At 43.9% G+C, this 24890-nt stretch overlaps 1 protein-coding gene across 2 annotated transcripts in view; it reads left to right on the plus strand.

Moving 5' to 3' along the window:
- The window catches only part of BBS1 (Bardet-Biedl syndrome 1), a 331388-nt gene that overhangs the window by 55030 nt on the left and 251468 nt on the right, over positions 1-24890 (plus strand). For both annotated transcript variants that reach the window (XM_044270034.1, XM_044270035.1), the window contains exons 3-4: positions 2147-2181; positions 2263-2535. In XM_044270034.1, coding sequence (XP_044125969.1) covers positions 2147-2181; positions 2263-2535 — 308 coding nt within the window. The remainder of the gene's footprint in view (positions 1-2146; positions 2182-2262; positions 2536-24890) is intronic.

Genomic DNA, 24890 nt, shown 5'->3' on the forward strand with positions numbered 1-24890 from the left:
AGATCGGGTGCTGCCAGGCAGCAGGGGGCAGTCATGTACACAGTTTTTCAGTATATTCTAACCTGAAGCGTCCCCATCACCATGGGAACCCCTCTGTGTTAGAATATACTGTCGGATCTGAGTTTCACGATGTAGCTCATATCCGACAGTATATTCTAACATAGAGGCGTTCCCATGGTGATGGGGACGCTTCAAGTTATGTTCGGGTGTCCGCCTGGCCGTGCGGAGGCAAGCGGATCCGTCCAGACTTACAATGTAAGTCAATGGGGACGGATCCGTTTGAAGATGACACACTGTGGCTCAATTTTCAAACGGATCCGTCCCCCATTGACTTTCAATGTAAAGTCTGGACGGATCCGTCTGAGGCTACTTTCACACTTAGAAATGTTTTAACAATATAATGCAGACGGATCCGCTCTGAACGGAGCCACCGTCTGCATCATATGAACGCAAGTGTGAAAGTAAAGGGACTCCTGACTTTACATTGAAAGTCAATGGGGACGGATCCGTTTGCAATTGCACCATATTGTGTCAACGTCAAACGGATCCGTCCCCATTGACTTGCATTGAAATTCAGGACGGATCCGTTTGGCTCCGCACGGCCAGGCAGACACCAAAACGACTTTTTTTTCATGTCCGTGGATCCTCCAAAAATCAAGGAAGACCCACGGACGAAAAAACTGTCACGGATCACGGACCCCGTTTTTGCGGACCGTGAAAAAAAACTGTCGTGTGCATGAGGCCTAAGTCACACCACAGATTTTAAATTATATTCTGGTCTGGGGACTGATATGGCCATTCCAGAACATTGTACTTGTTCCTCTGCATAAATGCCTTAGTGGATTTTGAGCAGTGTTTAGGGTCGTTGTCTTGTTGAAAGATCCAGTCCCGGCGCAGCTTCGGCTTTGTCACTGATTCCTGGACATTGGTCTCCAGAATCTGCTGATACCGAGTGGAATCCATGCGTCCTTCAACTTTGACAAGAATCCCAGTCCCTGCACTGGCCACACAGCCCCACAGCATGATGGAACCACCACCATATTTTACTGTAGGTAGCAGGTGTTTTTGTTTTCTTTTTCCTCCATGCATAACGCCCCTTGTTATGGCCAAATAACTCAATTTTAGTTTCATCAGTCCACAGCACCTTATTCCAAAATGAAGCTGGCTTGTCCAAATGTGCTTTAGCCCACCTCAAGCGGCACTTTTTGTGCTGTGGGCGGAGAAAAGGCTTCCTCTGCATCACTCTCGCATACAGCATCTCCTTGTGTAAAGTGCGACAATGGTTGAACGATGCACAGTGACTCCACCTGCAGCAAGATGATGTTGTAGGTCTTTGGTGCTGGTCTGTGGGTTGACTCTGACTGTTCTCACCGTTCGTCGCTTCTGTCTATCCGAGTTTTTTCTTGGTCTGCCACTTAACTTGAACTGAGCCTGTGGTCTTCCATTTCCTCTAAAAGTTCCTAACTGTGGAAACAGACAGCTGAAATCTCTGAGACAGCTTTCTGTATCCTTCCCCTAAACCACGATGGTGAACAATCTTTGTCTTCAGGTCATTTGAGAGTTGTTTTGAGACCCCCATGTTGCTACTCTTCAGAGAAAATTTAAAGAGGAAGGAAACTTACAATTGACCCCTTAAATACACTTTCTCATAATTGGATTCACCTCTGTATGTAGGTCAGGGGTCACCGAGCTTACCAAGCCAATTTGAGTTCCAATAATTAGTTCTAAAGATTTTGGAATCAATAAAATGAAAACAGTGTCCAAATGTATGCACCTGCCTAATTTTGTTTAAACAATTATAGCACACTTTCTGTAAATCCAATAAACTTCATTTCACTTCTTAAATATCACTGTGTGTGTCTCCTATATGATCTATTTAACTGACATTTTTTTTATTGTAATAACCAACGATTTATACAGGAAAAAGAGGTTGTACAGAGCAATAATATGAGCCCAAATCATGTAGTCAGAAACAACATGTAAATGGAAAACTATGTGGCATTGTAAATCAAGGACTCAACTTTTTGCAAGGATTAGGGTCCTTTTTACCAGCACAGCTTCCTTGAGCATTGCCATGAAATCTTTTCTTGTTAATAAAAAACAAACAAAAAAAATACTAATTGTGTTTTTTCTTTCCTCCACCAAGCTCTCGCTGATTTACATGGGGACGGTGATTTTAAGGTAAGTTTCAATATGAGATATTATATGAGTTTTGTGACAGTTTTCAATATCTTTTAAACTGATCTGTATTTTTTTATACAGATGGTGGCTGGTGACATTGGCAGTGGGCCATATAACATGAAGCTGAAAGTGTATAAGGGCACAAGTCTTATGTCTGAAAATGTGTTGCTTGACATGCCAACTGGCGTTGCAGCCTTCTTGATGGATCAGAATGAACCACGTACGCCGGCTGTGGCTGTGGCCTCTGGATCATACATATATGTGTACAAGAATTTAAGACCTTACTTCAAATTTACTTTGCCAGCTCTTGAAGTCAACCCCCTGGAGAGGGAAGTTTGGGATCAAGCTAAAGAGGTATGATCAAGAAATAGTTTTCGCCAAGAACTAGAATGTGGGAGGACCTGAGTTTTACTTGAACCGATCATTGGGTCAATTATTCTGGATGAGCATTTGTAGCAGCCCTCAATCCCAATAAATGGCCCGTGTAAAAACGTGTTCATTGGCTGAGTGTGTGTGTTTCGATCAGCACTAAAAATGATTGTCTCTAGGCAGCAGATCTCCCTATGTAAACAGGGAACAAATGTAAGTGTATTGTAAATGCAGCTCTCACCCCCTCATACGATCAGGCAGTTATCATGCATGTGTGATTCGTTCCCGATTGCCTGTAATATTGGTCTCTATAAAAGGAACATAACTAACTGCCCCTACAAATAGAATAGCTGATTGGAGCATTTACATGAGTAGATGTCTGGCCATAACAAGCACTGACAGTATGTAGCAAGTTGAACGTTGCTCATTTAATGGGCGGTTTACATTGCCAGATGCAAACTATATAGGGACAAACAAGACCATTTGGTCACCATGCAGTTGCATATTGTTGGCAGTACATCCTCTGTTGACGGGGGAAGATGTGCTGCTGATTTATAGGCTAATAAAAAAGATGCAATCAGCTGCCATGTTTATACAGGTCAGTGATCGGGATCAGCGGTTCATTGGCCCGTGGGAAAACTGTCTTGAAAGGGTTGTTCCATTTATTCTCTATCTGCAGGATAGGGGATGACTGTCTGATCGCCAAGTGTCTGACATGCTCCCCAGCTTGAATGTTGTGGTCCCAAAAGTGTTGCTGCTTCATTCAGCTCTGTGTAGCTGCTGAAGATATGCAGACAGGCATGCATATCTAGCACTCCATTCAGAGAGGACCCAATTTTCTCGGTCTGTGGGGGCCTCAGCAGTTGTGCCCCTGCCAATCAGACACTTATCCACTATTCCTTTGACCAAACGATTATGCGGCATTCATTTAACTCATTTTTTCATGCTGGTTTATCAAGGTTTAAATTGAGGCAACAGCTTTCTGGTCTCCATAGTTTCTTCTTGGTACTGTTTGGATATCTGATTTAGGCTAGGTTCACATCACCGTTTAGTTTTCTGTTCTTCTGATCCATCAAAAATAAATAAACAAAACTGATCCTGTATTTTACACATCAATTATGGACATTTTGCATCCGCTTTAGCCATTTCCATCTGAGATCCCTTATGCAAAATAACTGATCTCAGACGGAAAATTGCTAAGACGGATTCCAAATGTGAAAGATGGTTGCTTTAAATACAGAATGGGTCAGAAGAACTAGAAAAAAAACTGTGGTGTGAACCCAGCCTATCTGAATATGGTCAATGGCACAATTACATGTGGTAATCTGTTTATGATCTTGATCCCCCTGATGAACCAGTATTATTGGGGAAACATGTTGGGATTATTGGAGGTTTCCTTATCTAATTGTCAATCAGATGTATGTATTTTATGGTAACATGGTAGCATTTTGTACACATGAATTCGGCAATGTCCCCACAACGAGAATGATACCTCACACTTCATCTGGAGTCCTGACTTAAGTGCCAAGGAGCTGCTGATTTAACTGGGCACAGTATGGCAGCACCCATGTCCCAAAGTGATGGCAGCTGATCATAGGGGTCTCCTCTAGAAATTAACTGAACCGAAAATAGTGTGTCGTCCACAGATCTCCCCATAAGTGTGTCGTCCACAGATCTCCCCATAACAGTGTGTCGTCCACAGATCTCCCCATAACAGTGTGTCGTCCACAGATCTCCCCATAACAGTGTGTCGTCCACAGATCTCCCCATAACAGTGTGTCGTCCACAGATCTCCCCATAACAGTGTGTCGTCCACAGATCTCCCCATAACAGTGTGTCGTCCACAGATCTCCCCATAACAGTGTGTCGTCCACAGATCTCCCCATAACAGTGTGTCGTCCACAGATCTCCCCATAACAGTGTGTCGTCCACAGATCTCCCCATAACAGTGTGTCGTCCACAGATCTCCCCATAACAGTGTGTCGTCCACAGATCTCCCCATAACAGTGTGTCGTCCACAGATCTCCCCATAACAGTGTGTCGTCCACAGATCTCCCCATAACAGTGTGTCGTCCACAGATCTCCCCATAACGGCTCTTGCACATGACTGTATGCCCTCCGAGACATGCGGTCTGTGAACGGGCCAGATGTCCCGGAGCATCCTTGATCGTGTGCACGGTAGCACACGGCATCATAGATTACAATGATGCTGTGGACGTCGGGCCGCCCGCAGTGCTATTGTCTTGCACTCATATGATCTTATAAGTGCAGGACAATAACACAGTAGGCGGCCCGACGTGCACAGCATCATTGTAATCTATGATGCTGTGCGCTCCAGTGCACATGATCAATGCCGCTACGGGACATATGGCCCGCTCTCGTACCGTATGTCTCGGAGGGCATACGGTTGTGTGCATGGGCAGGGCCGGTGCAAGGATTTTTGCCAACACAAGCGAACTACATTTTGGCGCCCCCCCTCCCCCCACACTTCTCCTCTCTGTGGTCCTGGTATCTTCTCTTTGCTTCAGACAATGGCTGGTTTAAGGACCATATTTTTCGACCTCTAAGACACACCTAGGTTTTAGAGGAGGATAATAAGAAAAAAATATTTTCCATTACACCTCAGGTCAGACCAGCAATTAGACCCCCAATGTTAATCAGACCTCAGCTCACAGCCCCAATCAGACCCCCAATGTTAATTAGACCTCAGATCAGAGCCCCATGTCAGACATCATCTCCCAGCCATCAGCCCCCAATGTCATCCATCAGACCCCCATGTCACATTTTTCCGCCCTCCCCCAGGGTGCGCCCTAAGGCGGCCGCTTGGTCTGCCTTATGGTAGCACCGGCCCTGTGCATGGGCCCTAAGGCCCCTTGCAGATGAGTGTTCCTCCCGCAGCGAGTCCGCAGCGCAGCACCTGGCCTGACCTCCCAGAACTGACGGGATTCACATAGCATTATATTGATTTATGATTCTATGTAACCCTTACAGTACTGGAATGTATTGGATAACAATGGCAGCATTATGCCAGTGTTATCCAGTACATTCTAGAACCTTAAGTGTTACATAGCATCATAAATCAATATAATGCTATGTGAATCCCGTCAGTTCTGGGAGGTCAGGCCAGGTGCTGCGCTGCGGACTCTCTGCAGGAGGAACGCACGTCTGCAAGCGGCCTAACAGTGTGTCATCCACAGAGATCCCCCATAACAAATATCCCCATAAAAGTGTCTCGTCCACAGACATCCCCATAACAGTGTCTCATCCATTAACTGTAAAGGACACAGTGCTGACAGTTCTTTCATTACCATATTTTGTTGCAGAATACCGTAGTCTCCTGCTGCATACACAGCGCTCCAGACTAAAAAAAAATATCAAGGAGCCATTGGCTCCTAACCTGAAAAATGTAGGAGCCAAATGAAATTTTTGTTGCCAAATTTGAAATACATATGATTACGGTACAATAAAAATAAAATAAAAAAAAATAAAATAGGGTTGTCACGATACCAAAATTTCGATGCCATAAAAAAGTATTGCGATACTCAATACCATTTGATACCACGCGAAAAAATAAAACGCCAAAAAGCTGCTTGCATTCCACATTTTATGGAACGTCTGGACCATACTAGAACAGTACTATTCTATTTCTTGGGGGTGACAAGGTGACTAAAAAATGGTAAATTGCGCGTTTAAAAAAAATTAAAAAATTCTGTTGGGGCATTCACCGCATAGGAGATATTTTAATAGTTTGCACTTTTTCGGGTGTGGTGATATGTAATAAGTTTATTTTTTTATTGTTTATATATTTTATATGTAAAAATGGGAAGGGGGTGATTAAGGGTCCATTCACACATCCGTATGTGTTTTGCGGACCACACATCACCGGCACGCTCATAGAAAATGCCTCTTCTTGTCTGCAATTGCGGACAAGAATAGGACATGTTCTATTTTCTTGTAGATCCGCAAGTGCGGATGCGGACAGCACATTCCGGCCCCATTGAAAATGAGTCCGCACCTGTTTACCAAAATTGCGGAACGGATGCGGACCCATTTTGTGGACGCGTGAATGAACTAAAAGTATTTTGGTGTGTTTTTTTTACTTTTTACTTACTATTAGCCCCTTAGGGGCTAGAACCTGGGATATTTTCAGCCCTTGTCCTATTCACCCTAATAGAGATCTATTAGGGTGAATAGGACTTCTCACTCTCCCTACTGCTCTGTGCATAGTACACACAGCAGCAGGGAGATTACCATGGCAGCCAGGGCTTCAGTAGTGTCCTGACTGCCATGGTAACCGATTGGAGCCCCAGGATTACATTGCTGGGGCTCCGATCAGAAACTGCCATTGTACCACTAATGAGAAGGAGGGGAGGGGACCCTGTGGCCATAGCCACCAATGAATATAACAATGGTGGCACCAATGATTATACTTTATAATACTGGGGTTAGTGAGGGGTGCACTGCACCACATATGAATATAATTAACACGTTCTTTTAAGTGAATATAGTTTATGCCTGAATACGAATGCAGGCTGCGGGGGCCTGCCATATCCCATACCCGGCCTCTATGACTTCGCAATGATATCCGCCGCAATAAACCCCTCAGGTGCCGCACCTGAGGGGTTAATTGCGGCGGATCGCAGCTCGCAGTCATAGAGGCCGGGTGCAGGGTATGGGATATTGCAGGCACCCGCAGCCTGCGTTTGTATTGAGGCATAAACTATATTTATCGGTGGCGAAGTGGCCACAGCCCCTCCCCTCCTCTTCCCTGCTATCAGTCCATTGGTGGCAGCGGAACAGGGGGGAGGAACTGCCTCCTTCTCCCCTGTGCTGCTAAGGAGAACATGGCGCACGCTGAGAGCGGCGTGTGCCATGTCAGTGCAACTAGTGTGTGTCTGCTGGATGAAAGCCCAGCGGAGGGCCTAGGCACAAATGGTGACATTTTGCAATTCTAAGTCGCATTGGCGAACATTTTGGTGGCCATGTGGAGCCCTTTGCCTTATATGCTTTGATGTCTTTCAAAAATGTACAGTACAGACCAAAAGTTTGGACACACCTTCTCATTCAAAGAGTTTTCTTTATTTTCATTACTATGAAAATTGTAGATTCACACTGAAGGCATCAAAACTATGAATTAACACATGTGGAATTATATACATAACAAAAGAACAACTGAAACAACTGAAAATGTCATATTGTAGGTTCTTCAAAGTAGCCACATTTTGCTTTGATTACTGCTTTGCACACTCTTGGCATTCACTTGATGAGCTTCAAGAGGTAGTCACCTGAAATGGTCTTCCAACAGTCTGGAAGGAGTTCCCAGAGATGCTTAGCACTTGTTGGCCCTTTTGCCTTTACTCTGCGTCCAGCTCACCCCAAACCATCTCGATTGGGTTCAGGTCCGGTGCCTGTGGAGGCCAGGTCATCTGGCGCAGCACCCCATCACTCTCCTTCATGGTCAAATAGCTCTTACACAGCCTGGAGGTGTGTTTAGGGTCATTGTCCTGTTGAAAAATAAATGATGGTCCAACTAAACGCAAACCGGATGGAATAGCATGCCGCTGCCAAATGCTGTGGTAGCCATGCTGGTTCAGTATGCCTTCAATTTTGAATAAATCCCACAGAGTGTCACCAGCAAAGCAACCTCACACCATCACACCTCCTCCTCCATGCTTCACGGTGGGAACCAGGCATGTAGAGTCCATCCGTTAACCTTTTCTGCGTCGCACAAAGACACGGTGGTTGGAACCAAAGGTCTCAAATTTGGACTCATCAGACCAAAGCATAGATTTCCACTGGTCTAATGTCCATTCCTTGGGTTCTTTAGCCCAAACAAGTCTCTTCTGCTTGTTGCCTGTCCTTAGCAGTGGTTTCCTAGCAGATATTCTACCATGAAGGCCTGATTCACACAGTCTCCTCTTAACAGTTGTTCTAGAGATGTGTCTGCTGCTAGAACTCCGTGTGGCATTGACCTGGTCTCTAATCTAAGCTGCTGTTAACCTGCGATTTCTGAGGCTGGTGACTCGGATGAACTTATCCTCCGCAGCAGAGGTGACTCTTGGTCTTCCTTTTCTGGGGCGGTCCGCATGTGAGCAAGTTTCTTTGTAGCGCTTGATGGTTTTTGTGACTGCACTTGGGGACACTTTCAAAGTTTTCCCAATTTTTCGGACTGACTGACCTTCATTTCTTAAAGTAATGATGGCCACTCGTTTTTCTTTACTTAGCTGCTTTTTTCTTGCCATAATACAAATTCTAACAGTCTATTCAGTAGGACTATCAGCTGTGTATCCACCTGACTTCTCCACAACGCAACTGATGGTCCCAACCCCATTTATAAGGCAAGAAATCCCACTTATTAAACCTGACAGGGCACACCTGTGAAGTGAAAACCATTTCAGGTGACTACCTCTTGAAGCTCGCCAAGAGTGTGCAAAGCAGTAATCAAAGCAAAAGGTGGCTACTTTGAAGAACCTAGAATATGACATATTTTCTGTTTCACACTTTTTTGTTATGTATATAATTCCACATGTGTTAATTCATAGTTTTGATGCCTTCAGTGTGAATCTACAATTTTCATAGTCATGAAAATAAAGAAAACTCTTTGAATGAGAAGGTGTGTCCAAACTTTTGGTCTGTACTGTATATCATATAAAATTCCTTTAAAATTGGAGGTAGTAAAATATGCTAAAGAACATGAAAACAGAGCAGCAGAATGACATTTTGGGCCACTTCCAACTAAAAAAAATTAAAAGGGAATGAAGGAAACAGGAGGACCAACTGCAAAAAGCGGATAAGGCTAAATATAGTTTTCATGGGCATTCTGCAAACTAGCCACAGTTTGGTCTCTTTCACATAAGCAATACAGATTGTATCAGGATCTGTTCAGGAAAAAAATGATGGTTTTGCACCCAAGTTTCATCAGTTTTGTTTGCGATCGCATTCAGTCTTTCAGGGCTTTCCTCGCGGAAGCAATCGCTTTTAATGCATTTTTCATGCATGTAAAGAAAAACTGAAGAATAACCATCTACACCAGCAACCATCAGTGAAAAATGTATTGCATCTGGATGCCTTCTATTTTTCATGCAAGCCTTATTCACTTCTATGGAGCCAGGGCTGTGTGAAAAATGCACAATATAGAACATGCTCTAATTTTTCTTGAACAGAAATGACGCATGAAAAACGACACTAATGTACACAGACCCATTGAAATGAAGGGGTCAGGATTCAGTCCTCTCTACACGAATCGCATCCGGACGGAAAACTTGCTCGTGTAAAAAACCCCTTCGAATTGGAAATGAAAAAAGGATCACACGTCACAGGAATAATTGCTTTTCAGTCTCTACAACACTGATATATGAAGCTAAACGTATTGCTGCAAAGGAAGGCAATGAGGATTTCTCTGGATCAACCTTGTTATCAGTTTGAAATAAACCAGATTGGGAATATAGATGACGCACCTTTTTAAACTTTGATGTTCCATCAACAGGACTGTTGACCTGAAAGGTGCCAAAACCATAACAGTGAAAACCTTTAGGACACAAGAAAACCCATTAGACAGTTGTGTCGTTCTGCTGTGCACATGGCACCAGACTGCCACCATTGTTAATTTTCAAAAGAAAAAAACATGTCAAAAGAAATGATCCCGCAAGGAATTATTGTGTATATTTATGAGAAGGGATGGATGAAGGAAAATGGAATGAAAGTGTGGATTGAAAAAGTGTGGTCCAAACGCCCTGTAGGGCTTCTGAAAAGATCTGCCCTATTAGTGTTTGACCAGTTTATAGGGCACATATTAGTGAAACCACAAAAAAGACCCTTCTACCCCGAGCTAGTTTTCACCTTCCTGCCCCGGCCATTTTTTGCAAATCCGACATGTATCACTTCATCTTGTAATGACTTTAAAACTCTTTTACTTATCCAGGCCATTCTTAGAGTTTTTTCGTCGCATATTGTACTTCATGACAGTGGTAAAATTGAGTACATTTTTATTTAATTCTATTTATAAAAAAAAATAGCAAATTTACTAAAAATGGGGAAACCTTTCCTAATTTGAATATCTTTACTTTTATAATCGATAGTAATAACTCCAAAAATTATTACTTTACATTCCCCATATGTCTACTTCATGTTTGGATCATTTTTTGAATGCCGTTTTATTTTTTGGTGAAGTTAGAAGGCTTAGAAATTTAGAAGCAAATCTTGAAATTTTTCCGAAAATTTCCAAAACCCACTTTTTAAGGAAAAGTTCAGGTGTGAAGTGACTTTGTGAGGCTTACATAATAGAAACCACCTAAAAATGACCCCATTTTAGAAACTATACCCCTCAAGGTATTCAAAACAGATTTTTACAAACTTTGTTAACCCTTTAATGGTATATGGAGATGAAATTTCAGAATTTCACTTTGTTGGCAGATTTTCCATTTTAATCCATTTTTCCCGCTAACAAAGCAGGGGGTTAACAGCCAAACAAAACTCAATATTTATTGCCCTGATTTTGTAGTTTACAGAAACACCCCATATTTGGTGGTAAGCTGCTGTACTGGCACACGGCAGGGCTGCCGATCCCCGCACAAAAATAAGGGTTAATGCGCCAGCATCAGTGTTTTCACCGATGCCGGCACATACAGCAGGGGTCCGGCTATCAGTGACTGCCGGACCCAGCTGCTGATCGGGTGGGCGCAGCTCCTGCACCGCCTGATCAGCGCGCCATACTATTATGGCGCTGGTCAGGAAGGGGTTAAAGATGAGAAGTCTCATCTAGCTATAATTATGGGGGGGAAGGCAGGCTTCCCAGCCAGTTGCAACCTAAATGTGTCCATGAAAAACTGTTTAGTTTTTCTGCAAATACAGTGAGCATCATCTAACACCTACTGGATGAATTAGGAGGCCCACTATCACACACGTTTGTGACTGGGTGAAAATGTCATGGCATTGAACAGTCTAAGATCGTTAAAAAAATAATAATTTGCATTAGAAATGCCTTACATGGTATCCTACATAAAGATAGTGAAGAAAGTGATACCAATGATTGTGAGCAACCGAGCTTCATAAATTCTCAGAGTAGCAATAATGTGTTCTTGAATTTGTCATGTACTGGGGAACTTACTAGCCCACCTCGTCACGTGACAAGGGTTGCCCAAGTCCTTCAGGCCGATTCACCTCACGCTCTCACACACTGTTACGCCCTACGTCGGGCTGTAACTTGAGCATTAATCGCCGCCTGAAGCCTGTAAGCACACCCATGCACTAACATGAAACTTTCACTGCCACCACCAGTCTGTTATAAGGTCGACAGGACACCCCTGAGTGTTCCACTCGCAAGCAGACACACACACACTGTAGTAAGCCTCACGGAAAAACAACATACAGCCTCAGACTGCCCACACACTCTTTCTGGAGATAACAGGTTCTTAAGGTTACAAGACAAACCATCAAACTTTTAGGTTTAATGTATAAAAAATAGACAGTATTCGGTTACAAAAGATGATTAACAAGAGACATACCTAAATGGCAAACAATTGTAAAATAAAAAGGAGAAAACAAAGTTCTAATACTTAACGTTTGTGTGGTAAAAGTCCTTTCCTCCCAGGAGATTTGGGCAGAGTAAAGGTGCAGAAACCAAATCTATTGGATCTCCCACTTTGTGATCCCCAAATATCCAGGGATTGCATGTTTGTCTTTCCTCCAGGGGCAGGCCTGAGGGGGATTTTCCCTCCCACCTCTGACTCAGCCCCTCTGGCTGAGCTTCATTACGCATGCAGCGGCCCACTGGCCTTCTAGGGAACAGGTATGAAAATATATCTTCACCAGGGCAATTGGGAAACTACAGATCCCAGATCTTCTTCATAATTCATATCCCATCGTTCCGAGTCCTAGCATATCAAACGAGACACATCCAGGACGCTCGGAAGATGATATCCTTATTTAAGAAGATGAAGGCGAGTTGATATGCTATGTCTGGTGTCCATGCGATGCCCCATCATACCATATAGGATGAGCTAGGTTTTGGAGACGTCGGCCCCATCCTGAACAAGTTATGAAGGATTACAACTTATTGTTCATTCTCTGACGCACGGCACTGGAGAGTCTGCTGTCCCCTGTCCTGAGTGTGACCAGCAAACGGGCCCATCCTGGTTAGCATCTCTGTGCTAACTAACCCCCCGAAGAGCAGTTTGCTGTTTTCACAGGTAAGGTGCAGACATCTTGGCACTATATGCAGCCTTCAACCAATTAATCTATTGCTGCTGGCCTGGCAATACAAATACATACTGTATATGAATGTGAATCACACTGGACCATGTTACACTACGATATGTACCCATAAAACATATAATATCACAGCAAACATTATAACTAGGAATAAGGTGGTCCTTATTCCTGACAGAGTTCCCTGACAACAAGAAGAGTACTTGAAGATTAAAGGTTATCCTCATTTGTTAACCCCTTAGTGACTAGCCTATTTTGGGCCTTCAAGCGTTTTTCATCGTCACCTAAGAGCTATGACTTTTATATTTTTAGGTTTATGTAACTGTATGATGGCTTGTTTTTGTAAGACAAGTTGTAGTTTTTAGTGGTACCAATTTGGGGTACACATAACATTCTTATTAACTTTTTTTTTTTTTTTCTGGGAGCGAGTTTTTTACGTTGTAAATTTAGCTGCGTAAATTTTTCAGCCTAATTAACGTAATACCTTTATTCTCTGGGTCAGTATAATTACAGCAATACCAAATACATAGGGGGTTATTTATTAAAGGGTATCTGTCACCTCCCCTAACCCAAAATCGGATTTTAAAGCAGTCATGCAGCACAGCTTACCTTGAATAGGCTGTACTCTTCTATCTTGTAATCCGTCCAGTAGTTTGAGAAAATCGACTTTTATGGTTATGCAAATTAGCCCTGAAGGTGCCCAGAGGGTCGTTTTGTTCCCCTTAGTGAGCCCAGTAACGCTCCTCTTACAGTGCCCAGCCCGCCTTCCTTCCGACTGCCTAACCTCCCACAGCCTCTCATCCCTCTCCTCCCCCTCCCTCACGGCCGAACGAACTCTCGCACAGGCGCAGTACCCACTGAGGGCTGCGCCAGTGCGATCTGCAGGAGGCTGAGGGCAGGAGCTTCATCCTCGTCACTGGGCATGCGCCAAGCCCAGTGACGTCCGATGCTCGCTCTTCCCTGCTGACTGAGTCCTTTTGACGGGTCCTGAAGAAAGAACAGGAGACCGGTGAGGAGGTGAGGTAATTATTATAATTTTTTTTTTAACCCTCAATTGACCTTCTACTAAGCATTCTGTATTAAAGAGGACTTCTCACAGATTATGACATTGTGAGCTGAGTATGCTGCCATATAGAGCGGTCCCCGGGGATCTCACTGCACTTACTATTATCCCTGGGCGCCGCTCCATTCTCCTGCTATTCCCTCCAGTATCTCCGGTCACAAAGTTATGGTAGGCGAAGTCTGCCCTTGTTCTTCTGTAGCGCTGGCCAATCGCATTGCAGAGATCACAGCCTGGGAGAAAATAACCTCCCAGGCCCTAAAAATTGTGATAACGATATGCAATGCAATATTTTAAGGGAATTGTGCTAGTAGTCTGTTTGCTGTGGACGTCACTGTTATGGAAGGGATCTGTGGATGGCACTGTTATGCAGGGGATCTGTGGATGGCCCGGTTATAGGGAGATCTGTGGATGGCACTGTTATGGGGGGGATCTGTGGATAGCACTGTTATGGGGGGGATCTGTGGATGGCACGGTTATAGGGAGATCTGTGGATGGCACTGTTATAGGGGGATTTTTTTAATTTAAATTTTGTATCCGTTATTTTATGATTTTTTTAAAGTTATTCCTTGCAGTCCTATTTGCATTCGCATATGTTTTTTGGGGATGTATACTTATAACACTGCACCCTGTTCACATGCAAAGAAAAAAACGCAACAAGAAAATGCAATAATACGGGGTAGAACTAAGCAGCATATAACGCTACTTTCACACTAGCAGCACCGCTAGTGACCGTGTGCCCCCGGACTGCCGCTCCGTCACCATTGACTATAATGGGTCGGAGGCACGGCGAGAGGCTGGCGGAATAAAACTACATGTCCGACATTTATTCTAGCAGCCTCTAGCCGTGCCTCCGCGGGAACAACGCCCCCACCCCCATTATAGTCAATGGGAACTCAGCGGCAGTCCGGGGGCACACAGTCACTAGCGGCAGGATGGATCGGACAGGCTGTTCATCTGACCGAACAGCCTGCCAGAGGTCCGTGCCGCTAGTGTGAAAGTAGCCTAAAGGGGATACACTGACACAGACCCTCAGCCACTGAGGAAGAAGCAAGTTGCTTTGAAACGCGTATGGTAGGAGTTCTGTGTCAAAGACCACCAAACTACCTTTTTTATCCGGATCTATTGAAACCGAGTGAGGCGCAGCAGGTACAAGCAATACTATATATTCTCCGTGCACGGAGTAAAGCCTTCTAGGACCTGAAAAGCCCTTCCAGGACCTAAATCACATGATCGGCTCCTGCGATCACATGACCGCTGCATGCGATTTTTACACATGCAAGTGTGTCTGACCATTTAACACAATATCACTTGTGGGGGTTTTAACTCCGTCACTGTGCACACATACACGCGTGTCAGTTTACTCTTCACCACAGGCAGTGTATATTTCAGAAAATAGCAGTAAACATGTCCAAACTTTAGCTTTAAGCTTTCTTCAGCCCACAAATATTGCATAACATAAAGTCCCACATTTTGTGTTCAGTCCAAATCAGGTAACAACAATATGATCTCGCCACTCTCTGGGGTCTTTCAGAGACCAAATCCTCCCTCTTAGCTTGTTCAGCTTTCAGTTAGCCTGTGCAGACTTGTGATCTCCTCAGCTGAGATTCCCACATCCTTTTTAACCACACAGTAGGAAAACCCTGGATGGGGTACGGGAGTGACCTGTCCCACCCAAGCTCTCTGGTCACTCCTAAAACCCGGACCCAAAATCCACTTTAATAAAAACCTCCAAGCAACCTAATGTTACTGGAATACTTATTTCCGGGAATTATATCACTGAGGCATACATTCTCAGTGAGACGTACTGACCATCCACGATTCTCCCCTCTGGGCTACTACACACTCCTTCGGAGTACTTTATTGAACGCCACTTTATAACAGAGAAAGACATCAAGTTTTTTTGTGGATTTCCATTCTTATTACCCTTTTCACATAGGTTGTTTCTTTTTAGGTTGCAACAGAGATTCTTTGTATTTTCTATTGGCAGCATATTGTATCAGCAGCAGTATGTTCATTTCTGAATTTCTTACAAATCATCCATATACACGTCCAGTTTTTTGATTGGGGGGATTTCTTTAACCATGCTTTTATAAATATTTTCTATTTTAGTTCTTTTAAACCCTTAGGCCTCATGCACACGACAGTATTTTTTCACGGTCCGCAAAACGGGGTTCCGTTGTTTCGAGATCCGTGTCCGTTTTTGTTTCCGTGTGCCTTGCTTTATTTTTGGAGGATCTCCAATCATGAAGGAAAGTAAAAAAAAAAAAAATCTAAGTTTAGTTTGCCATGCAAATGATAGGAAAAAACGGACGCGGACGACAATCTTGTGTGCATCTGTGTTTTTTCACTGACCCATTGACTTGAATGGGTCCGCAAACCGTTGTCCGTGGAAAAAAATAGGACAGGTCTTATTTTTTTCACGGACTGGAAACACGGATCACAGACGTGGATGACAAACGGTGCATTAGCCGAGTGTTCCACGGACCCATTGAAAGTCAATTGGTCCACAGAAAATCACGGAAAACGGAACAACTGACACGGGACACAACAACGGTCGTGTGCATGAGGCCTTAATTACACATATTTCACCTTAAGGACCAGGTCATTTTTTGCTAATCTGACCAGTGTCACTTTATGTGGTAATAACTTTAAAACGCTTTTACTTATCCAGGCCATTCTGAGATAGTTTTGCCTTATGCCCATGATGGCACCCTTGAGAGAGCCCACCTCTATCCAGGACAAGAAACGGGAACTTCCGTGGAGAGCTTCTTAAGGAGGGACCCAGCATCTATCCACCAGTTCCTGTTTCCTGTCCTATGGATAGGATGCTTCTTTGGAGAGCTTTAAATGGCTGCAGGGCCCCGCTGGTATTTTTTTAATCTAGCCATAGGGGTTACCTGGTGCGGCTTAATTCTCCTCTTGGAGCCGCCTGAAATCTGGGCAAACGCCCTTCCTGGTCCTGGCTGTCGCCATATCACCTTCCGCTGGCAGTTCCAGCGGTACCAAGAGGTACCGCTGTCACGTCGGTTCCTCCTGGCGGTGTTCGTGAGGTCCAGGGCCTGTTCTCCCTGGCTTGCAAACATCCCCGGCAGAATTACAGAGGGGGAGGCGGTGCAGAGCTCTCTGGGCAGGCGCGCAGTGCGAACCAGAAGTGACGCGTGCGCGACTTGCGGTAGTTGGAAAGCACGGCGTCCCGGAAGTCAGCGCTGCAGGCCGCAGAGTGGAGGGTGGTGAGGACCGAACCTGGAGTATTTAACTCCGCTCAGTGCGCAGGTGGAAGGGTACCAGCCAGAGGATGTCTGCAGATCCCTTATATGGAAGACCCTCCATCCCTGGACCTTACCATGGAAGAGGAGGGTGGTCAGTGCATTGAAAACCAGGACCATGATTCCAGATCGGTACTCCTGGTGGGGTAAGGGGGCTAATCCCCAACCTTTTTTTTTTATACTTTATACGAAGAGGGTTTTTTCTGTTGTTTGTCCCCAGAGTATAAAAAAAGAGCCCCAGGAAAGCTATCGCTAAAACACGCGGAAAGGAGTGTGCTACTTGTAAGAAGAAGTTAACCCCTTTCTGGCCTAAGCTGCTCTGCCAGCGTTGTATTGATAAGATGCTAGAGGAAGAATCTCCATCTTTCATGCAAAACATCAAAAGCATGGTGAAATCCGAGATAGCGGATTCTTTTAAAGAGTTTAAGAAACTCCTTCCATCTACTCCCCCGGGCAGACAGAGTCGTACCAGTCGCTTCTCAGACTCGGACTCTTCTGAGGTTGAAGCAGAACAGGGGGAGATATGTGATTCTTCGGATTCGTCATCTGAAGAGGAGTTAGCGGGTAAACCGCTTTTTTCGCATGCGGATACAGACTCCTTACTTAAAGACATTAGGGCGACAATGAGGAGTCCAAAGAGCAGAGGTCTGTTCAGCAAATCATGTTCGGTGACTTGGGTCACAAGAGATCCAGGGTTTTCCCAATTAATGAGAATATAAAATTTCGAATACAAAAGGAATGGAAAAAAACTGATACATTTATTTGTCCCGATAAACATTAAAAGAAAATATCCGTTTGATGAAGGGGAATGCTCTAATTGGGCTAGACCACCAAAAATAGATGCACCGGTAGCCAAGATGTCCAAAAAATCAGCGTTACCATTTGAGGACCTGGGTGGCCCGAAGGACCCTATGGACAGAAGGGCAGAATTGTTTCTTAAAAATGCCTGGGAAGCCTCCACCCAGGCATTTAAACCTAGTATCGCAGCTACTTCCACTGCAAGATCCCCTAAAATATGGTTACAAGACCTGGAGACGCATATATAAATCAAAACTCCAAGTGAACAGCTGCTAGAGGTTTTCCCCACAATCCTAAAGGCCGTGGACTTTATCTCAGATGCATCCGCTGATGCTTTAAAATTAAGCGCTAGGTCTGCAGCTTTAGCTAACTCCGCCAGAAGAGCGGTTTGGTTAAAAGGTTGGTCAGGAGACACAGGGTCAAAGAACAGGTTATGTGCTATAACGTGCCAGGGCGACTTTTTATTTTGATCTGTCCTTTACGACCTTTTAGAAAAAGCCACGGATGACAAAAAAGGGTTCCCATCCAGCAGACCCCAAATAACCGCCATTTTTTTCATAAAAGCACAAATTATAATTTCCGAGATAAGAGACAGAGATTCTGGAGGGATAACAGAAATAGGAAAGAAAAAGGTCTCCTTTTCAGCTCCCAGTCCAGTAACCGTTCCAAGCCTGCACAACAATGACGGTGCCAGTCCGGTGGGAGGAAGACTGTCCCCTTTCCTTCAGGCTTGGGAATCTATTTCCAGAAGCACTTGGATTCTAGGGGTGATAAGAGATGGATTTTGTCTAGAATTTGCCTCTTCTCCACCGGAAAGAATAAAAATTACGAAACTCGACGGCAACTCTATAAGAAGCCAGGCCTTAAAACGAGAAGTGTTTTCCCTGTTGGCGAAAAAAGTCCTAATAGAAGTTCCAGAATCAGAAAAGGGGGAAGGGGTTCTATTCCTCCCTTTTTATGGTTCCCAAACCCTCAGGATGATAATAAACCTAAGACAGCTAAACTAGTTCCTCACGTACAAGAAGCTCCGAAGGGAATCTATTCAATCCACAATAAAACAATATTTTCCGAAATGTGTGGTGTCAACTCTCGACATAAAGGATGCATATTATCACATCCCGATCCACTCAGACTCCCAGACGTTCCTGAGGGTAGCAATTCTCATGGACGGAGAGATCCGCCATTATCAATACAGAGCGCTTCCTTTCGGGGTATCCCAGGCACCCAGGCTGTTCACCAAGTTAATGGCAGAAGTAATGGCTCATATAAGAGTGAAGGATATCCTAGCAATTCCCTACCTAGACGACATATTGGCAGTGGCAGAGTCAGAAAGCATCCTATCTTCCCACCTTTCAGAAGTAATCAAAATATTATGGAATTTAGGATGGCGGATAAATTGGGAAAAATCAAGCTTAACCCCATCAAAAAGCTGTGTTTTCTTAGGCCTAATTCTAGACTCTATAAACAAACGCTGCCTACTTCCCCAGAACAAAGTCTTCAAAATTCTGGAAGGTGTACAATCTTTAATTACATCAAGACACAGAACAATCAGGCAAGGGATGGCAGTGTTGGGCAGGATGACGTCCACAATTCCTGCAGTTAAATGGGCATTACTACATTCTCAGAAACTCCAATGGCAATTTCTGAAGGAATGGCAGGGGCCCCTATCCCACTGGGAGTCCCAACTGCATCTTCCATCCCACGTCATCCAGTCCCTGCAGTGGTGGTTGGATCCATCAAATCTTTCTCAAGGTCTCCCCTGGGATATGCAGGAACAGATCTCAATTGCAACAGATGCCAGTCCCATGGGTTGGGGTGCTTGCTGCCAGGTAGAAGTTGCTCAGGAAGAGTGGTCTCCGCAAGAGATAAGAGACTCTCAAAACAAAAAGAGAATTAAGAGCGGTACTGCGGGCTCTGGTAGCGTTTCTCCCCAAGTTAGAAGGAAAAGTGGTAAAAAAAAAATACGGACAACACCACGGTAGTGTCCCATTTAACCACCTCCCGACCGCCTAACGCAGGGATGCGTTCTGCGGGCGGCCGTGTTATTCCTCTTTCACGCATCTACGCGCATATCCGGCCTGCACATGCGCAGTGTGGGTCGGCAAAAGGCGCACAAGGAGTTGGTCACCAGCCTGCCAGCCAATGATCAGCGCTGGCAGGTTGGTGACTTTTAAAATAACGAACCACCAGCCATATAACACATTATATTTATAAATCTGTGTTAAATGGCTTCTGTGCACTCTGCTGGTTCCTTTTCGTTGGTTGGTCCCAGCAGAGAGCACAGATCAGTGCGTACACCAAGCACTACATATTTAGCCCCAGATCATTCCCCCCATCACCCCAATTAACCCCTTGATCACCCCTGTCAATCACTAGTGAAAGGGAAAAAAGTGATCAGTGTAAACTCACTTTTTTTTTTTTCCCACCAGTATTGACTGTTAGGTTTAGGTTAGTTTAATCCCCTTTGGTAGGTAGTTAGCTTCAGTTAGCACCCAGCCCACCACACCGCAGTCACTGATTAGCGTATCGCTAATCAGCATTGGTACTTTTTATTTATTTTTTTATGCCTTCTAGGTGGACCAAGCGATCAACCAGCTGCAGCACTGATATGCATTCTGACAGAAGCATTGCGCTGCTGTCAGATTACACAAAAGTCGGTGTATGCGGCGCTGCAAGACGAGATTTCTCCTCTGCAGTAAAAAAGATACGTTTGCCAAGGCTTATGAGCTGAGGGGCGGTGTTCATATGCTTTGGCAAACACTTTGTATATAAAAAAATAAAAATAAATTCCGGCAATGATTTATTCTTCCACATCGATTGATGTGAATGGAGAAATCCGGTTTGCCAGGGCATACGAGCTGTGTGGGTTTGGATGTTGGGCGGAGCTCCTATGTCCTGGCAGACTCCATCTCCTCCTTTTTTTTTTTTTTTTTTTTTTTTTTTGGCAGAGATTTTTTCATCCACATTGATCGATGCGAATGAAGAAATCTGTGCCGTTCATTTTTTCTTTCAGCCCAGAGGCTGAACGGAAAAAGAAAATCTCATTACCCACATGCTCAATATAAGGAGAATAGCAGAAACACCTAATGCTGGCCATACATGTAATGATTGTTGAGACCCTCAAATGCCAGGGCAGTACAAACACTCCACAATTGACCCCATTTTGGAAAGAACACACCCCAAGGTATTCGCTGAGGGGCATATTTCGTCCATGAAAGATTGAACTTTTTGTCACAAGTTAGCGGAAAGGGAGACTTCTTTCCAAAATGTGGTCACATGTGGGGTATTTATGCTGCCCTGGCATTTTAGGGGCCCTAAAGCGTGCGAAGAAGTCTGGAATCCAAATGCGTAAAAAATGCCCTGTGAAATCGTAAAGGTACTCATTGGAATTTGGTCCCCTTTGCGCACCTAGGCTGCAAAAAAGTGTCACACATGTGGTATCGCCGTACTCGGGAAAAGTAGGGCAATGTGGTTTGGGGTGTATTTTTACATATACCATGCTGGGTGAGAGTAATATCAATGTAAATTGACAACTTTGTATAAAAAAAAAAGTAAAAATTTGTCATTTTCAGAGATATTTCTCACACACAGTATGGGTATATGTAAAAATACACCCCAAAACCCATTGCCTTACTTCTTCTGAGTACGGCGATACCACATGTGACACTTTTTTGTAGCCTAGGTGCGCAAAGGGGCCAAAATTCCAATGAGTACTTTTTGGATTTCACAGGGCATTTTTACGCATTTGGATTCCAAACTACTTCTCACGCTTTAGGGCCCCTAAAATGCAAGGGCAGTATAAATACCCCACAAGTGACCCCATTTTTGAAAGAAGACACCCCAAGGTATTCCGTGAGGGGTATGGTGGGCTCATGTAAAATTTTATTTTTTTGTCACAAGTTAGTGGAATATGAGACTTTGTAAGAAAAAATAAATAAAAAATTCAATTTCCGCTAACTTGTGACAAAAAAATAAAAACTTCCATGAACTCACTATGCCCATCAGCGAATACCTTAGGGTATCTACTTTCCGAAATAGGCTCATTTGTGGGGTGTTTCTACTGTCTGGGCATTGTAGAACCTCAGGAAACATGACAGGTGCTCAGAAAGTCAAAGTGCGTAAATAAATTTTTTTGCACCATAGTTTGTAAACACTAACTTTTACCCAAACCAATAAATATACACTTGTTGCATTTTTTTTTTTTATTAAAGACATGTAGAACAATAAATTTAGAGAAAAATGTACCGTATTTTTCGCCGTATAAGACGCACCGGCGTATAAGACGCACCTAGGTTTTTGGGGAGGAAAATAAGAAAAAAAATTTTTTTAACCAAAAGGTGTGCTGTGGGTTTGGAACTAGGTGGTCTGTGGATGGCACTATTACTGGGGATCTGTGGATGACGGACACTGTTATGGGGGGATCTGTGGATGACGGACACTGTTATGGGGGGATCTGTGGATGACGGACACTGTTATGGGGGGATCTGTGGATGACGGACACTGTTATGGGGGGATCTGTGGATGACGGACACTGTTATGGGGGGGATCTGTGGATGACGGACACTGTTATGGGGGGATCTGTTGATGACGGACACTGTTATGGGGGGGATCTGTAGATGACGGACACTGTTATGGGGGGAACTGTGGATGACGGACACTGTTATGAGGGAACTGTGGATGACGGACACTGTTATGGGGGGAACTGTGGATGACGGACACTGTTATGAGGGAACTGTGGATGACAGACACTGTTATGGGGGGATCTGTGGCTGGCACTGTTACAGGGGGGGGATCTGTGGATGGCACTGTTATACATGTGTCATCCACAGACCCTCCCAGCCCATAACTGTGCCATCCACAGATCCCCCGCCGCTCCAGTATACTAATATAATATGTCTTATTCAGTTAATAGTTATTAAATATGCCTCTTTATTCCTAAAAGTACCTTAAATCCTAAGCGCTTTAGTACAATGCCGGCAGGCCGGGCAGCCGGCGCGGCGCGTCACTCACTGACGTCACTTGCCTGCGCCGCCTGCTTCATTCATAAAGTAGGCGGCGCAGGCACGTGACATCAGGGAGTTACGCTGCCGCCCGCCCGGCCTGCATTGTACGGATGCGCTTAGGATTTAAGGTACCATTAGGCATAAAGGGGCATATCTAGTAACCATTAATTGAATATGACATTTTATTAGTACACCGGAGCGGCGGGGCGGGCCTTTAGTACAGTGACTGCACCGCCCCGCCGCTATTGCCGGCCCCAGCTCCTCCTCCCAGTCCCTCCCCGAGTCCCCGCTCGCTTTACATCGCATCCAGCGATGTAAAACTGACTGCATTCGCCGTATAAGACGCAGGGGCATTTCTCCCCCATTTTGGGGGAAGAAAAAGTGCGTCTTATACGGCGAAAAATACGGTATATAGAAATGTAGTTTTATTTGAAAAATTTTACAACAAAGTGAAAAATTTCATTTTTTTGCAAACATTTCGGTCATTTTTGATTAATATCAAAAAATGTCAGCAGCAATGAAATACCACCAAATGAAAGCTCTATTAGTGAGACGAAAAGGAGGTAAAATTAATTTGGGTGGTAAGTTGTATGACCGAGCAATAAACCGTGAAAGTAGTGTAGTGCAGAAGTGTAAAAAATGGTCTGGTCATTAACCACCTCAGCCTCCCTAGCTTAAATCCCCTTAATGATTTACAATTCTTCACTACACTACTTTCACGGTTTATTGCAAATGAATTTTACCTCATTTTCTTCTCACTAATAGAGCTTTCATTTCGTTGCTGCTGACATTTATACTTTTTTTATATTAATCAAAATTGACTGAACTTTTTGCCAAAAAATTCCATTGCCATTTTTCACTTTTTGTTGTAAAATTTTTCAAATAAAACTATTTCTATATAATTTTTTCTCAAAATTTATTGTTCTACAAGTCTTTGATAAAAAAAAATAAAAAATATTGCAATAAGTGTATATTTATTGGTTTGGGTAAAAGTTATAGCGTTTACAAACTATGGTGCAAAAAAAGTTAATTTACGCACTTTGACTTTCTGAGCACCTGCCATGTTTCTACAATGCCCAGACAGTAGAAACACCCCACAAATGACCCCATTTTGGAAAGTCGACACCCTAAGGTATTCGCTGATGGGCATAGTGAGTTCATGGAAGTTTTTATTTTTTGTCACAAGTTAGCGGAAATGAAATTTTTTTTTTTTCTTTCAAAGTCTCATATTCCACTAACTTGTGACAAAAAATAAAATTTTACATGAACTCACCATACCCCTCACGGAATTCTTTGGGGTGTCTTCTTTCTAAAATGGGGTCACTTGTGGGGCATTTATGCGGCCCTTGCATTTTAGGGGCCCTAAAGCGTGAGAAGTAGTTTAGAATCCAAATGCGTAAAAATGCCCTGTGAAATCCTAAAAGTACTCATTAGAATTTGGGCCCCTTTGCGCACCTAGGCTGCAAAAAAGTGTCACACATGTACCACAGCCTTTTTTGCAGCCTAGGTGCGCAAAGGGGCCCAAATTCCAATTAGTACTTTTAGGATTTCACAGGGCATTTTTACGCATTTGGATTCCAAACTACTTCTCATGCTTTAGGGCCCCTAAAATGCCAGTGCAGTATAAATACCCCACATGTGACACCCCAAGGTATTCCGTGAGGGGCATGGCGAGTTCATATATATATTTTTCTTTTGGCACAAGTTGGTGGAATTTTTATTTTAATCTTTCTTTTTTTTTTTCCTCACAAAGTCTCCCTATCCGCTAACTTGGGACAAAAAGTTCAATCTTTCATGGACGAAATATGCCCGTCAGCGAATACCTTAGGGTGTCTTCTTTCCAAAATGGGGTCATTTGTGGGGTGTTTGTACTGCCCTGGCATTTGAGGGTCTCAACAATCATTACATGTATGGCCAGCATTAGGAGTTTCTGCTATTCTCCTTATATTGAGCAAACGGGTAATGAGATTATTATTTTTTTCCGTTCAGCCTCTGGGCTGAAAG

Source organism: Bufo gargarizans, chromosome 10 (genome assembly GCF_014858855.1).
Source record: "Bufo gargarizans isolate SCDJY-AF-19 chromosome 10, ASM1485885v1, whole genome shotgun sequence".
In the NCBI taxonomy this organism is placed as follows: domain Eukaryota; kingdom Metazoa; phylum Chordata; class Amphibia; order Anura; family Bufonidae; genus Bufo; species Bufo gargarizans.